The following is a 16,162-nucleotide window of genomic DNA, read 5'->3' as shown; positions in this document are numbered from 1 at the left end:
TATTCACTATTAACCCTAGTGCTGCCAGCCTACTGCTGGTTGATTGAAAATCGGGGAAAAAAATTGCATGGGGTCCCCCCAATTTTCACATAACCAGCACTAGGCAAACCACCCGGGGTTGGTTGCACTATAGCAGGGGGACACGCAGCAGGGGTCCCCCTGCCATAATGACAAACCAACCCCAGGCTGTTCAGCACTGGGCTGGATTCCCTAGGGAGTGGGGTCTGCTGAAAACAACGGGTGGATTCCCCTCTAGGGACAACCAGCCCAGTGCTGAAAGCACTAGGGCTCTTCCTACACCCCTGGGCTGTGGGTGTAGGGTAATAAACGGCGATATAAGTTTAAAAAAATAAACGGACGTCATTTTGTTTTGTGTAACTACAAGTCCCAGCCAGCAAGGGTGCCATAAACAGTGTGGACATGCTGATACTTGTATAACTACAAGCAAAAGCATACCCATGGCAGCTTGGAGAACCACAAGTGCCAACATGTCCTGACCCCCACGGCTGGCTGAGATCTGTAGTTCCACAAAAGAAAATGTTAAATAAACCACCACACCCTCATTAAAACCACATACATTTAATAAAAATAATAAAACCCCAATAAAGACACTAAGGGGCATATTCAATTGACGGCGGGATTGTAATGAGAGAAAAAAAAATCCTACGCTCGTTTTTTCCGGTTTGAGCGGGCGTTTTTAAAAAAAACTCGCTCAATTCAAATGTTAACATTGCATCCACCCCTCGCGCTCTAACTATTGGTCCTAGCGTGTTTGAAATGTAGGAGTGGTTAAGGCAGCCATTTCAGTATAAAAAATTAATGCAGCCATCAGCAAACTGTCATTTGCTGATAGCTGATTTGGTGACTGCTGTGGCTTGTGACTCCTGACTGCTCTCCATTGCTCCATTGCTCTAATCTTGGATATTTGGATTTGTGAGTTGACTCTACACAACACTACACAGTAAAATAACTTTTATAACATTTTTTTCAATTTATTATAATCCTATTTTTTTTACATTACTGACTAATACACACAACAATATACTACAGACATACCGCACTCGCCTACATTTCACACACCACACACACATATATCTGCATATATTTATATATATATATATATATACACACATTTATTTATATTTGTATTGTTAGATTATTTTCTTCCTGTAGTTTCACAATTGCAGTTTTGTCCTAATTTTGAATAATTGAATTTGTTAGAATTTTTTTCTTTGTAGTTTACATATATATTTTATTGAACCTAGTTAGGTACCTTAAATTTTTTTATTATAATTTATTTTAAATAGAACTGCATATATTTTTTAAGTCAAGTACTTGTGTAGTGTAATTTTTTTTTTATTACTATTGTATTATAGTAGTATATTTATTACATAATAGTTTAGTGTAACCTTAGGCAAGTGTTGTTAAATAGTCAATTTTTTATTTTTTTTTCCAAGTTAAATTTATTAGAGCAGGCATGTATAGGGAGCGTAGGGATTCTTCTTCTCCACAGGGAACCCAAGAGGAAATTGTCAGTGGCGAGGAATGGAGAGATAGACTTGAGGAGCAGAAACAAGAAAGAAGAAGACAGCAGTTTGTGAGCAGCGTGCAACCTAGCACAAGCACCCAGCAGCAACATACTACAGAGAGTGATTCTGATGAAGAAGGACCATCTGTAGCACGATCCAGGTGCTTCACACTTGAGGAGAATGAAGTCCTTGTCGCTGGGGTACTGCAACATTACGAGACACTGAAGGGTGCCCAATCTCTGAAGGCGTCCTTCAAGCATAAGCACAAGATTTGGGCCCAGATTGCCTCTGCTGTGTCCGCAGTAGGTGTTCGAGTCAGATCAATTGAGGTTTGCCAGAAACACTTTCGGGACTGCAAGCGCACCACGAAGGCGAAGATGGCAGCTGTTGCCTGTCATTCCGGGGGGAACCGGTGGGGGCAAGGCACTGCGCATAAAATTTAAGCCTTGGGAGGAGAAGATGCGGCAAATTCTCAGTGCTGATCTTGTGGAAGGAGTGGAAGGGACAGTGGAAACCCTTGATCCATCCACCTTCCAGCCACGAGGTGTGTATAATTGTCTATAAAAGTAATGATGTGAATTAAATGTAAATCAAAAATCTAAAAAATTTTTTGTCAAATTTGCAGAACAAGATGCAGCACAAAGGAGATGACATGCAAGGGAAGCAGTACCCCGGAAGAGAAAATCCAAATCTGGAGGTAAATGGCAAATGTATAATAATGCAAAAATGAAACGGATTTTTTTTTTTGCTTGCCTTGCTAAAATCTTATATACAGAAGTACTAAATAATTTTTTTTTATGTATTTTAGATTTGGTTTCTTCTCAAGGACACAAGGGCCAGAGTAGTGTAGAAAGAGAAGGTATGATATTAAAGATGCACACATGCATGTATGCATTCTCCATAGATTACATACTTTACACTACACATTACACTCGGATAACACTTTACCTTTGTGTAAATAAAGCGAAATTATTCACACATAACACTTTTTAATAAAAATATCCCCTATGTTAAAGAAAAAAAATCATGTTCCAAAATAGTGTTACCGACATTTGTTTATTATTTAAAAAATGTTTTACACCCAAATTTTGTCAAACATATATGTGTACGTACGTACATTCATACATACATATACCCATACATATATGTATGTATGTATATACATACATCATCATCACCATTTATTTATATAGCGTCACTTATTCCGCAGCACTGTACAGAGAAATCACTCATATCAGTCCCTGCCCCATTGGAGCTTACAGTCTAAATTCACACACACAGATAGACAAACATACACTAGGGTCAATTCCAATAGCAGTCAATTAACCTACAAGTATATATATACATATATATATATATATATATTGTAACAAAGGGAGGCATTTTTCTGACAAGAGGTAGATAAAGTATACAAACAGAATAAAACATTGGCACAGTTATGCACCTAGGTGGAGATTAAACCAGGTAAAAACATATGAGTATTTTGGAGTGTGTTAACTTACATAATTTAAAAGCTGCTTCCTCTCAGCAAACAGACAGGGTGTGTCTTAGTCTAAACAGAGCCAGGGATGGGCGTTTCCTTTTAAAGGGAAGGTGGGTGTGTCACCTGCCCATCAAGCTAGGCCTGTGGGGGGAGTGTCAGGTATAAAACCCTGCTTGTTTCATTGTTCAGGGAGATCAACGCTGGGCTAGCTGGCTGATCTGGACAGAGAGCTGGACTATGTATAGTAAGCGTATAGGATCTCCATAATTGCTGTGCAAGTATACAGTATCAAAATATTATTACTATCCTGACAATAAAGAACCATAAAAAGGAAGAAGTTGTTTGCGTGTGCTTCACCAGTAGCGGGCTCTTGCCACAAGTGGTGTCAGGAGTGGGATGCTCCGGAAAGCAAGTTTCCGCTACCCAACCCACGCAGATGTCAACATGGAGGAAGTACTAAGAACCCTCGTGAATGTGGTCGCTGCGCAGCAACAGCAGCAAGCTCAGATGCTACAAGTCGCCGAGGCACAGGTGGAAAACCATGGACAGAAATGAACCACCTGGTCCTGTACTCCTGAAAATGTCACCAGGTGATGACATAGAAGCGTATCTGGTGTCCTTTGAGAGACTTGCAAAAAAGGGCAAAATGGCCTCCTAAAGATTGGGCTGAGAGACTGGCGCCATACCTGACTGGTGAAGCTCAGCGAGCTTATATGGATCTAGATGAGGACCGGGCCTCTGATTATTCGTGCCTAAAGTCTGAGATATTGGCTCGCATTGGAGTTTCCGGGCCAGGCTGAGCCCAGCGCTATCACCAATGGCGCTATGATAAAGAAAAACCGGTCAGAGCGCAAGGCGCGGAGCTTTCTAAAATTTTAAAGGAATGGCTGCAGCCTGAGGAGAATTCGCCTTCTCGGATTATTGAAGTTCTGGCGATAGATCACTGCATCCGGGGGCTGAACCGCGATTTGCAAAGGTGGGTGCTGCAATCAGACCCACAAACTTACGAAGAGCTTGCCACAGTGGTAGAAAGGTTTTGTGCGCTACAGCAAATGACTAAAGAACCTGCATTTTTGCCAAAGCCAGGTTTGACAATCCTTGCTACAGGGCCCAATGGCAAAACTGCTACGGACAGAGGGCCAGGTGCAAAGCTGTCTAATCTGAAGTGTTTTGAATGTGGTGAGCCAGGCCACTTTAAGGCAGAGTGTCCTAAACTACCGGAACCCATGGACTGTTCCGTGGCATGTATTGGGCCTGCATTTCCAAGCTGTTTTACCATGAGTCCCACATCAGGAAGTCCTTGTTTGTTCCGGGTGACTGTGCTAATCAACCAAAACCTTGTTCTGGCCTTGGTTGACTCGGGGAGTGAACTCTCATTGGTTTCCAGTTCTGCCTTACCCGAAACCATAACTTCTCGGTTGCCCAAGGTGAAGGTTCTTTGTGTACATGGCACGACAGAGGAGTATGAAAGAACAATACTACCAGTCACAATCAAAGACAAAACTGTTATGGTGGTAGCTGCCATAGCACCTAAACTCCCATATCCACTCATTTTGGGGCGAGACTTCCCACTGTTTAATGATGTCCTTGGTGAGCGGATCCGGCCGGACATGCCGGCAACTGATGCAATGGTCGGAAGCCCGGCCTTAAAGGAACCGCCTAAGAATCCACAACATCTGGACATCGATCTTTGGGAACCGCCAAACTGGGAGTCACAGCAGGAGTTCCACAAAAGCATCCACCTGTGGGGAAACATGGACAGTCCAAACTAGCATTGGTCAGTGATGTCGCAGATGAGCCCACCCCGCCTGTCAGTGAGGATACGGACTGGTCCGCAATACCAATTTTGTTTCCTCTGCAGGACTTTGCTCGAGACCAACTTAATGATGCCACTTTGGAACATACCTTTAAAAGTGTGACTGAGGTAAATGGGGTAGCGAAAGCAGCCCAGCCTGCAGAAGGTATACCATATTTTATTGTTAAAAATAATTTCTTGTATAGAGTTGCTACTGTACAGGGGGAAAAAGTAGAACAATTAATGGTTCCTCAGGTCCATGTACCCCTAGTGTTAAAAGCAGCACATACACATGTCTGTGGGAGACACCTAGGGGAGGATAAACCATGGGTGTCAGACGCCGTTCACGCTGATCTCCTGTGAGACGGGGAACGGACGTCTGACCTGCTGTCAGGCGGCTCGGGGAGTCCACGCACTTCCTGGATCTTTGGGCGCATGCGCCCTGTTTCCCGTCCCATTGCTAGGCAACGGGACGCCGCTGTCTCCACCCGGACCGCCTCCTCCAGACCACCAATCAGGTCATCCTAACCCCTATTTAAACCGGTCTCTGGCGCCATTAGGGTGCCAGAGTTACAGGTTCACTACCAGTGTTCCTGGCTTCCGTGCTTCTACATCCTTCTGAGTATCATGCTATTGCTGATTACCTGTTGTGACCCCGGCTAGACGACCATTCTATTTATCTGTGTGACCCATATTGTTCTGTGACCTCGGCTTGGCGACTATTCCTTTGGATTACCCTTGGTACCTGATATTCCTGATTGTTGTGACCCAGACCGTCTGACCCTTCTACACTACACTGGTGACTGACTGATAGGACCGCGACCTGCGTGCCCTGTGCAGCGAAGTCCAAACCTCCTTGCGGGGGTCCCTGGTGAACACCAGGGGCACGTTAGACTCCGCGCCTGTTAGATCAGTAGTGCTAATACCTGTTAGTGTTTGCTCCACTTCAAGCATCCATAGGCCTACGGCCTGACAGTTTACTCTGGCCCTGACTGACAGTACCGTAGACCCCTCGACCCGAGATCTCCTCATCCATTTAGGAGTACGGGTAGAACAGCAAGAGTCCAACCAAGCGCAACTCCTACAATGTATACAAGGGGTGATTTCTCGCCTGGATTCCCTGAGCATCCCTCAGGCGGCTGCTCCTGCTCCAGCCCCTGCTTCTGCTCCTGCTCCAGCCTCTGCGTCTCCTACCGGAGTTGTCGCTACTTCCAGAACTCTACGGATTCCTATCCCGGAGAAGTATGACGGTAATCCCAAGGGATGCCGTGGATTTCTGAATCAGTGCTCCATCCAATTCGATTTGACACCGGATAATTTCTCATCTGAGAGAGCTAAAGAGCTAAGGTAGCTTACATTATTTCTCTTCTTACAGGACAAGCCCTGGCCTGGGCCTCTCCACCTTGGGAGCGGAGAGATGGATCTCTTCTCCATTCGGACACCTTTATCGAGAACTTTCGAAAGGTATTTGATGAGCCAGGCCGAGTGTCTTCGGCTGCATCTAGTCTGCTAGCGCTTCGTCAAGGCTCCCTTACAGCGGGTCAATACGCTGTTCAGTTCCGCACCTTAGCCTTAGGATGGAATGATGAGGCCCTAACGGCTACCTATTGGCAAGGCTTGTCTGACCCTATCAAGGACGCTCTTGCCTCCCAAGATCTTCCTTCCAAGCTTGACGATCTGGTCTCTCTTAGTATCAAAGTAGACATTCGCCATCGAGAGCGCTCTACGGAGAGGACCCAAGGTCGCCGTTCGGTTCGCCTGGCTCCCCGCTTTCAATCTCCAGTTCTTCCAGCCGAAGAGCCGATGCAAATTGGACGCTCTTGCTTGTCTCGGGATGAAAGGGAGCGTCGGATTAAGAACCGTTTGTGTCTATACTGCGGAGAATCCGGCCATCTTTTGTCTTCTTGTTCAAAGAAGCCGGGAAACTTCACCGCCTAGGCAACACAAGGGAGGTTGCTCTAGGATCCAGTCTCCATTCTCCCTGTCCTTCTAAAGATACCAACTTTCTGATGCCAGTCACCCTCAAGTTTTCGGATGCTTCCCTAGATTGTTCTGCATTTGTGGATTCTGGATCCGCAGGGAACTTCATCTCCGCTACTCTGGTGTTCAAGCTTCACATACCCTGCTCTCCATTGCCACAACCATTGGTTCTTACTGCAGTTGACGGTAACCGTGTCAGCAACGGTTCCATCACCTACATCACCACTCCAGTCAAGTTGCAGGTAGGGGGTTCTTCACCAAGAGTGGATTCAGTTCCTGGTCATTCCGCAGTCCGAAACTCTATCATCTTATCGCTATCATGGCTCAGAATGCATTCACCACAATTTGATTGGTTTCACGCTCAAGTAACCTCCTGGGGTACTTCATGCTTCAACCGCTGTCTCTCAAAAGTACTTCCACCCACCCGCCTTCCTTGTCTCTCTCTGGACTCCCAGGTCAAACTACCAGAGCCGTACTTAGACTTCCTTGATGTCTTCAGCAAAACTGCTGCAGAGAGTCTCCCTCCACATCGTGCATGGGATTGTCCCATCGAGCTGATACCCGGCAAAACTATTCCCAAGGGTAGAGTCTATCCACTGGCTCTTCCAGAGGCGAAGGCTATGTCCTTTTATATCTCAGACAACCTTTAAAGAGGATTCATCAAAAAGTCCACCTCGCCCGCAGGAGCTGGATTCTTTTTTGTAAAGAAGAAAGACGGTTCATTAAGACCTTGCATAGACTACCGCCGCATTAATGCCATTACCATCAAGAATCGTTACCCTCTCCCCTTAATCACAGAATTGTTCGATCGGATCCGAGGTGCCAAGATCTTCTTCAAATTAGATCTCAGAGGGGCCTACAACTTGATATGCATTCGGAAAGGCGACGAGTGGAAAACGGCATTTAACACCCGTGACGGGCACTATGAGTACCTAGTGATGCCTTTTGGGCTTTGCAACGCTCCAGCAGTCTTTCAAGATTTTGTCAACGAGATCTTCAGGGATCTTCTGTATCAGTTCGTGATTGTCTACCTGGACGATATTTTAATATTCTCATCTGATATATCCTCTCATCGTCTTCATGTTAAGACTGTTCTTTCTCGCCTCAGAAGATATTCGTTATATTGTAAACTGGAGAAATGTCTTTTTGAATGTTCACAAGTTCCTTTTCTGGGTTACATAGTTTCCGGCACCGGCCTTCAAATGGATCCCAAAAAAGTAGAGGCCATTATCAACTGGCCACTACCAACTGGCCTCAAGGCTACACAGCGCTTTATCGGGTTTGCCAACTATTACCGTCAGTTCATTAAAGGTTTTTCGTCCATCATCTGTCCCATCACAGCCTTAACCCGCAAAGGTGCCTGCTGCAAACCGTGGCCTACCGAAGCTATACTGGCTTTTAAGACTCTTAAGGAAGCATTCCTTTCGGCCCCTATACTCAAACAGCCTGACCAGGGGAGACTGTTTTTTCTTGAGGTTGACGCTTCCTCGGTAGGAATTGGAGCTATACTGTCCCAGAGATCTTCTTTGGGTATCTTGGAGACCTGTGGATTTTTGTCTAAAAAAATTTCCGGGTGTGAACTAAATTATGGAATCGGTGACAAGGAATTATTGGCCATCAAGATTGCACTTGAGGAGTGGCGCCACTTGCTTGAGGGCGCCTTACATCCTGTCACGGTGATGACAGACCACAAGAATCTTACTTACATCCAAGAGGCACAATGTCTTAACCCTCGTCAGCCTCGCTGGTCTCTCTTCTTTTCCAGATTTCAACTTATCCTTACTTTTCATCCCGGTTCCAAGAACTCTAAGGCCGATGCACTTTCCAGGTCCTTTGATAATACGGATGCTCACGCCTTCCCAGACAACAAGATGATTCTAAATCCGATGCAGGTAGTGGCCATTACCAATTCCTCAGCAACCTCTCCCCCTCCGGGGTGCTCTTTTGTGGAACCACATTTCCGCCCTAAATTACTATGCTGGGCACACGAATCCAAATTTGCTGGTCATGCCGGTTACAAGAGAACGAAGAAATTTCTTTCCAGATACTACTGGTGGCCTAAACTTGCTTCGGATGTTCGTAGATTCGTATCAGCATGCTGTGTTTGTGCCCGCCATAAAGTTCCAAGACAAAGCCCTCCTGGTCTTCTCCTTCCTATTCCTATCCCTGATTCTCCCTGGACCAGCATCACGATGGACTTCATTACCGATGTCCATTTGAGCAACGGCTACAATACCATCTGGGTCGTGGTAGACCGCTTTTCAAAGATGTCTCACTTCACTCCTTGTAAAGGTCTCCCTTCAGCTCCTCAACTCGCAGATCTGTTTTTAAAAAATATTTTTCGTCTCCATGGATGTCCTCAGGAGATCATCTGTGATCGGGGTGTACAATTTGTCGCTAGGTTCTGGAGAGCCTTTTGTACTAAGATTGGAGTCAGTCTCAAATTCTCCTCCGGATACCACCCTCAGACGAATGGACAAACAGAACGAGTGAATCAGGACTTAGAGTGTTTCCTGCGGTGCTTTGCCTCTGATCATCAAACTTCCTGGAGTGAGCGTCTGTATTGGGCGGAATTTGCCGACAACAATCTTCTACATTCCTCCTCAGGTCGTTCACCATTCCTCATTATCTATGGCAGACATCCCACACCTCCTTTCTTATCCAAAGCTCCCTCTTCACGAATTCCGGCGGCCGACACTCTCATCCATGACCTTTCTCAAATTTGGACTCAGACTAAAGCAGCACTTTCTACTTCAGTGCAACGACAGAAGAGAGCGGCCGATCATCATAGGAGAGATTCTCCAGTCTTGTAGGTGGGAGACCGTGTTTGGTTGGCTACTCGCAACCTTCGACTTCAAGTTCCATCCATGAAATTGGCTCCTAAATTTATTGGTCCTTTTGCTATATCACAAGTCATCAATCCTGTTTCCTACAAGCTGTCATTTCCTCCGTCCCTCAAGATCCATAACACATTTCATATTTCCTTGCTGAAGCCGCTAATTCTCAACGAATTCTTCAAAGAACCAGTCCTTCCTCCACCTGTCAAGACCTCTTTAGGTGATGAATTCAAGGTTGAGAGGATTCTGAAGAGACGTTTCTTCCAGCGCAAACCTCAGTATCTGGTACACTGGAAGGGCTACGGTCCTGAGGAGAGATCCTGGGTCGCAGAAGCCGATCTTCATTCTCCTCGCCTTCTTGCTAAATTCCTGAAGAGAGTTAATCCTTCTCCGAGAGGGAGGAGGGGAGGGGGTACTGTCAGACGCCATCCCCGCTGATCTCCTGTCAGACGGGGAACGGACGTCTGACCTCCACGCACATCCGGATCTTCGGGCACATGCGCCCTGTTTCCCGTCCCATTGCTAGGCAACAGGACGCCGCTGTCTCCACCCGGACCGCCTCCTTCAGACCGCCAATCAGGTCATCCTAACCCCTATTTAAACCGGTCTCTGGCGCCATTAGGGTGCCAGAGTAACAGGTTCACTACCAGTGTTCCTGGCTTCCGTGCTTCTACATCCTTCTGAGTATCCTGCTATTGCTGATTACCTGTTGTGACCCCGGCTAGACGACCATTCTATTTATCTGTGTGACCCATATTGTTCTGTGACCTCGGCTTGGCGACTATTCCTTTGGATTACCCTTGGTACCTGATATTCCTGATTGTTGTGACCCGGACCGTCTGACCCTTCTACACTACACTGGTGACTGACTGATAGGACCGCGACCTGCGTGCCCTGTGCAGCGAAGTCCAAACCTCCTTGCGGGGGTCACTGGTGAACACCAGGGGCACGTTAGACTCCGTGCCTGTTAGATCAGTAGTGCTAATACCGGTTAGTGTTTGCTCCACTTCAAGCATCCATAGGCCTACAGCCTGACAACGGGAATGAGTTCTGCTTAGGTTTTACTGGCCCGGTGTACACATGGCAGTGAAAAAGTATTGCCGGTCCTGTCCCATTTGTCAGAGAACCTGTCCCAAACCCATGTACAGGGCACCTCTCATTCCAATACCAATAGTACAAGTTCCCTTTGAACGGATAGCTATGGAACTTGTGGGGCCACTGGAAAAATCAGCACGTGGGCACCAATATATACTAGTGGTGCTTGACTATGCAACCAGGTATCCAGAGGCAATTCCCCTACGAAACATAAAGTCCAGCACCATAGCTAAAGAACTGGTATTGATGTTTACACGCTTGGGAATACCCAAAGAAATTCTCACAGACCAGGGTACTCTATTCATGTCTAAACTGATGAAGGACATGTGCCAGTTGCTAGGGGTTACGGCGCTTCACACCTCTGTATACCATCCACAAACAGATGGCTTGGTGGAACGCTTTAACCGCACATTAAAGCACATGCTCAGGAAAGCAGTGGCTCAAGAGAAAAAAGATTGGGACACTCTTATTCCCTATTTGATATTTGCCATCCGTGAGGTACCTCAAGCTTCAACAGGGTTTAGTCCCTTTGAGTTATTGTTTGGGAGACAGCCCAGGGGTATCTTAGATATGTTAAAAGAAGTCTGGGAGCAACAAGGTCCCAGGGAGCCAAATCTGGTACAATTTGTGTCCAAAATGTATGAGAGGCTAGGAAAGATAGGGCCCATTGTGCAGCAACATGTAAAAGGGGCTCAGGAATGACAGAAGAAAAGTTATGACAAAAGTGCTGTTTGATTTTTCAAGCCTGGGGACAAGGTCCTAGTCCTGGTTCCTACCCAGGAAAGCAAACTTTTCGCCCATTGGCAGGGTCCATATGAAGTTCTAGAGGCTGTCGGTCCTGTCAATTACAGAGTCCGCCAGTTAGGTAGGAGAAGGGAGGAGCAAATATATCATGTGAACCTCCTTAAACCCTGGCATGACGAGGAAACCTCTCCTCAGGTAGTGAGTACTGCCATTGAAAAGTCTGAAGTGCCCATACAGCCAGCCTTGTCCATTCAGCAGAGACAACAGACTGAAGAAATGATTCGCCAGAACAGGGATGTCTTCTCTTCCATTCCTGGGCGCACTACCTTAATCGAACACGACATTGTCACTGCGCCAGGAGTCATTGTAAAGCAGAAGCCGTATCGTATTCCAGAAGCCAGACAGGTGGACGTGAGAAAGGAGGTAGAGAAGATGCTCCAGTTAGATGTAATTGAAGAGTCCACTAGTGAATGGAATAGTCCCATTGTGCTTGTCCCGAAACCCAATGGGACAATTAGGTTCTGCAATGACTTTAGGCGCCTAAACAGTATGTCGCAGTTTGATGCCTATCCGATGCCACGTGTGGATGAACTAGTGGAAAATCTTGCTGGTAGCAATTATTTAACAACCCTTGATCTAACAAAGGGTTATTGGCAAGTTCCCCTGACTTCCACGGCCAAGCCAAAGACTGCATTTTCCACCCCTGATGGTCTCTATCAATATAAAGTCCTACCCTTTGGGTTGCATGGGGCACCTGCCACCTTCCAAAGGGCTATGAATAAATTGCTACGACCTCACACAGCTTATGCAGCTGCTTACTTGGACGATATAGTGATTTATACCTCACACTGGGGATCACATTTAGCTAAAATTGAGGCGGTCTTAGCTTCATTAAGGTCAGCAGGGTTAACAGCTAATCCAGAGAAATGTGCCATAGCCATGAGAGAAGACAAATATTTGGGGTACATTGTTGGTCGAGGGCATGTAAAACCCCAGCTAGACAAAGTGGAGGCAGTCAAAAGTTGGGCAAGACCAGGAAAAAAGTCGCAGTTAAGAACCTTTTTAGGCTTAGTAGGTTACTACAGGCGGTTTGTAAGCCACTTCGCTACTAGAGCTGCTCCACTTACGGACATGTTAAAAAAAAGTTGTCCAGATAGATTAACTTGGTCTGATTCTGCAGAAACCGCCTGGTCTGATCTTCGGTTAGCTCTTTGTTCCTCTCCAGTTCTACAAGCACCGGATTTTACCCGGAGGTTCTTCCTCCAAACTGATGCTTCTGGTGTTGGCTTAGGTGCAGTTTTGTCACAGGAGAAGAATTGAGTAGAAAATCCTGTCCTGTACCTAAGTCGTAAGTTGCTGCCAAGGGAACAAAAATATGCTACTGTGGAGAAAGAATGTCTCGCCGTAAAATGGGCTACAGAAGCTCTGCGCTATTATCTTTTAGGCAGAGAGTTCACCTTAATAACAGACCATGCACCATTGAGATGGATGCAGAGCAACCGGGAGGTAAATGCCAAGGTAACCCGCTGGTTCTTGGCACTGCAACCTTTTAAGTTCTCAGTAGAACATAGACCTGGGATTCTGCACAAGAATGCAGATGCATTGTCACGAAAATATGCGCTCCTCGCGAAGTCCGCGTCCCCCTACTTGGAGACGCTAGGGGGAGGGATATGTAACAAAGGGAGGCATTTTTCTGACATGAGGCAGATAAAGTATGCAAACAGAATAAAACATTGGCACAGTTATGCACCTAGGTGGAGATTAAACCAGGTAAAAACATATGTGTAGTTTGGAGTGTGTTAACTTACATGATTTAAAAGCTGCTTCCTCTCAGCAAACAGACAGGGTGTGTCTTAGTCTAAACAGAGCCAGGGATGGGCGTTTCCTTTTAAAGGGAAGGTGGGTGTGTCACCTGCCCATCAAGCTAGGCCTGTGGGAGGAGTGTCAGGTATAAAACCCTGCTTGTTCCATTGTTCAGGGAGATCAACGCTGGGCTAGCTGGCTGATCTGGACAGAGAGCTGGACTATGTATAGTAAGCGTATAGGATCTCCATAATTGCTGTGCAAGTATACGGTATCAAAATATTATTACCATCCTGACAATAAAGAACCATAAAAAGGAAGAAGTTGTTCATGTGTGCTTCACCAGTAGCGGGCTTTTGCCACAATATTATATACATATATATATATATATATATATATATATATATATATATATATACATATCTACATGTATATATACATACATATATGTGTATGTTGAATGTTTGTGTGTATATATATATATATATATATATATATATATATATATATATATAGTTATAGTGAGATAGAAATGTATATCATTTGTCTTATAATACCAGGAATTGATGTTACACCTGTTCATATTATTATTGCATGCAATGAATATCTATCAAATTAATAATCTTCAGATGTAAAATGTTATTTGATATTTTTGGTGCTATCTGTATGCAATGAATGCAATTTTTCCATTGAATCTACATTAATATGAGTTTAATTTTTTTTTTATTGATTCTAAAAATAAAATAAAATTATATTTTTATTATAGGTGTGACATTGCTTATGCCAAGTCAAGTTGCAGTGGAAGTAGCGAGAACGGCTTCAAATCAAGGTATAAATTGTGATTAAGTTGATTAAATGTATAAAATACGGTACAGTTTCAAAAGCTTATTAGATTATAATTATTTGTTACAGAAAATGCAAGCCGTTTAACCAAGTCTACTCATCCTGCCAAAAGTGTTGAACCGAGTAAAAAAGGTATTTATATTTGCATTGTAAAACAATATGCATATATCTCCATCTCTCTCTTTTACTATAACTCTCTCTCTTGTTCTATCACTTTCGCTCTTGTTCTATCAATGTCTCTCTCTTTCACTCTCTCTCTCTTTCTCGCTCTCTCTTTCACTATCACTCTCTCTTTCACTGTCACTCTCCCTCTTTTTCTCTTATTATTGCTTTCTCTCTCTCTCTCTCCTTCCCTTTCACTATCACACTCTCTCACTTTATTTTATCTAATTTATTATTATGTACAGAAGCCCGACCCGTTGAAGAGATGCGTGAAGAAGGGGCAACATCAAGAACCCTTGCTCATAGTCCAAAAGGTAGGAAGATGTGAAAAATTGTGTGTACATAACTATCTAGCAATATATTCACATATTTTTTTAACCCATCCATAGAAATATACATTGTTTTATTGTACACATGTTTAATTTTACATACTTACATTTCACACATGTATTATTTAATTGACAATAATCTTTTTTTTTTATTGTATGTTTTAGAATCCATCATCCCAAGGGAACAGGTGGTAACACCAGTATCCACCTCTTATTTGCAAGCTGCCATGGAAGAAATAGCATCTCCTGTCGGCTCAGTAACCGGTGAATAATCATTTTTTAAATTTTTTGTATCAAGTACATGCATTTTTCAATTAATTTTAAACAGTGTTAAACATTGTTTAATATCTGAATAATCTATGTTTTAAAAATATTTTTGTTTTACAGAGCGATTAGAACATGACAGTGAATCATTGACATTTTCTCCAGCTGACAGTTTGGTCCACGAAGATGCTGCAACAAGATTTGAGATGCTACAGCAAGCCTTCCCCAACCTTCAAGTTCCAGCCACCGAAGGGGAAGGTCCATCTCAAGCAAGGGTACCCTCCACAGGCACCAGTCTTCCAACACAACTGGTGCACGGTCTGCCAGAAGAAGGCACTCGGTTTCATTCCATCACAGACTTTGCCAGAAAGATGGAAGGAAGGCAGGAAACATCTCGCCGAAATATGAAAGAGAGAGTTCAGAGAATTGGTGACTCGGTAGACCGTTTGACGTCTGTTGTGGAAGAGGTACGAAGCTCCAGTAATACCACCAATTCGTTACTGGAGCGACTCATCACAGTGCACAGTGAAATTTCAGCATCTATTCAAGTAAATAACAACATTCAAGCGCGAATGGATGTTGCAATGGAGCAGAATACAGCACTGCATTACCAGATGAATCAGTCAATGGCACAGATGCATATGCAACAACAACAACAGACAATGCATCTGCAAATGCTGACAATGCATGTCATGAATATCAGTGAAGAGCTGAGACTCCGGCGAGCACAGGGTAATGTTTCAGTCCCATTATCCGATTGGAACATTTCTAGACTTGTTCCCCCAACACCACAGCAGAGGATGTCATCTGTACTTCACACCCCCATGTTGGAAGTAAGAAGACCGGAGTCAGCAAGGAGAAGATTGTTACAGGAAGATCCAGAAGAGGAAATCATCAACCCCGTATCATCAGAGGGTAAGAAAGTAATTTCAATCAAAAAGCGTAGAAGTTATAATAGGCTACTGACATAAAAACATATATATGTCATATGTACTGTAATGTGTACTTTTCATGATTGAAAATGCATTATTGGACAAATTTAATTTGTTACTAGCATAATTTTTTTAATTTATTTTGTTATATGAATGTAAATGTATCCTAATTTCTATGTTGTACGTTAATTCTAGGTAAACCAGAAGCGTCATGGATCAAAATGCATAGGAACCGAAAGCAAGAGGATAACATCACCCAAAATCATTATGTTTCAAGGTTTTTTTGGTATTTATATATTTCCCTATAAGATGTATCTATGAAATGTGTGTGTCTCCATGAGTGTGTCTCCGTGTGTGTGTGTGTGT

General features: G+C 44.2%; 1 protein-coding gene and 1 long non-coding RNA gene across 2 annotated transcripts; both read left to right on the top strand.

Moving 5' to 3' along the window:
* The first annotated feature begins 1,397 nt into the window (after positions 1-1,397).
* On the top strand, positions 1,398-14,347 carry LOC142100125 (uncharacterized). The gene is made up of 5 exons (XR_012678720.1): positions 1,398-2,073; positions 2,155-2,226; positions 2,338-2,388; positions 14,033-14,095; positions 14,179-14,347. It is a non-coding gene; the product is annotated as an uncharacterized LOC142100125 (long non-coding RNA).
* A 173-nt stretch (positions 14,348-14,520) lies between these two features.
* LOC142100252 (uncharacterized) lies at positions 14,521-15,835 on the top strand. The gene is made up of 3 exons (XM_075184182.1): positions 14,521-14,585; positions 14,766-14,864; positions 14,988-15,835. Exons 1-3 carry the CDS (start codon positions 14,537-14,539, stop codon positions 15,833-15,835), a joined length of 996 nt encoding a protein of 331 aa, XP_075040283.1. The 5' UTR covers positions 14,521-14,536.
* Positions 15,836-16,162: the final 327 nt, after the last annotated feature.

Source organism: Mixophyes fleayi, chromosome 8, assembly GCF_038048845.1.
Source record: "Mixophyes fleayi isolate aMixFle1 chromosome 8, aMixFle1.hap1, whole genome shotgun sequence".
Lineage (NCBI taxonomy): Eukaryota > Metazoa > Chordata > Amphibia > Anura > Limnodynastidae > Mixophyes > Mixophyes fleayi.
The sequence above is the reverse complement of the archived record's forward strand: the minus strand, read 5'-3'. Positions and strand labels throughout refer to the sequence as shown.

Bases quoted from the DNA above. Each gene is read 5' to 3' on its own strand.
- LOC142100252 (XM_075184182.1), top strand. From the start codon at position 14,537: ATGCGTGAAGAAGGGGCAACATCAAGAACCCTTGCTCATAGTCCAAAA. The intron at 14,586-14,765 runs GTAGGAAGATGT...TGTATGTTTTAG, and splicing joins CCTTGCTCATAGTCCAAAAG to AATCCATCATCCCAAGGGAA. The intron at 14,865-14,987 runs GTGAATAATCAT...TTTGTTTTACAG, and splicing joins TCCTGTCGGCTCAGTAACCG to AGCGATTAGAACATGACAGT.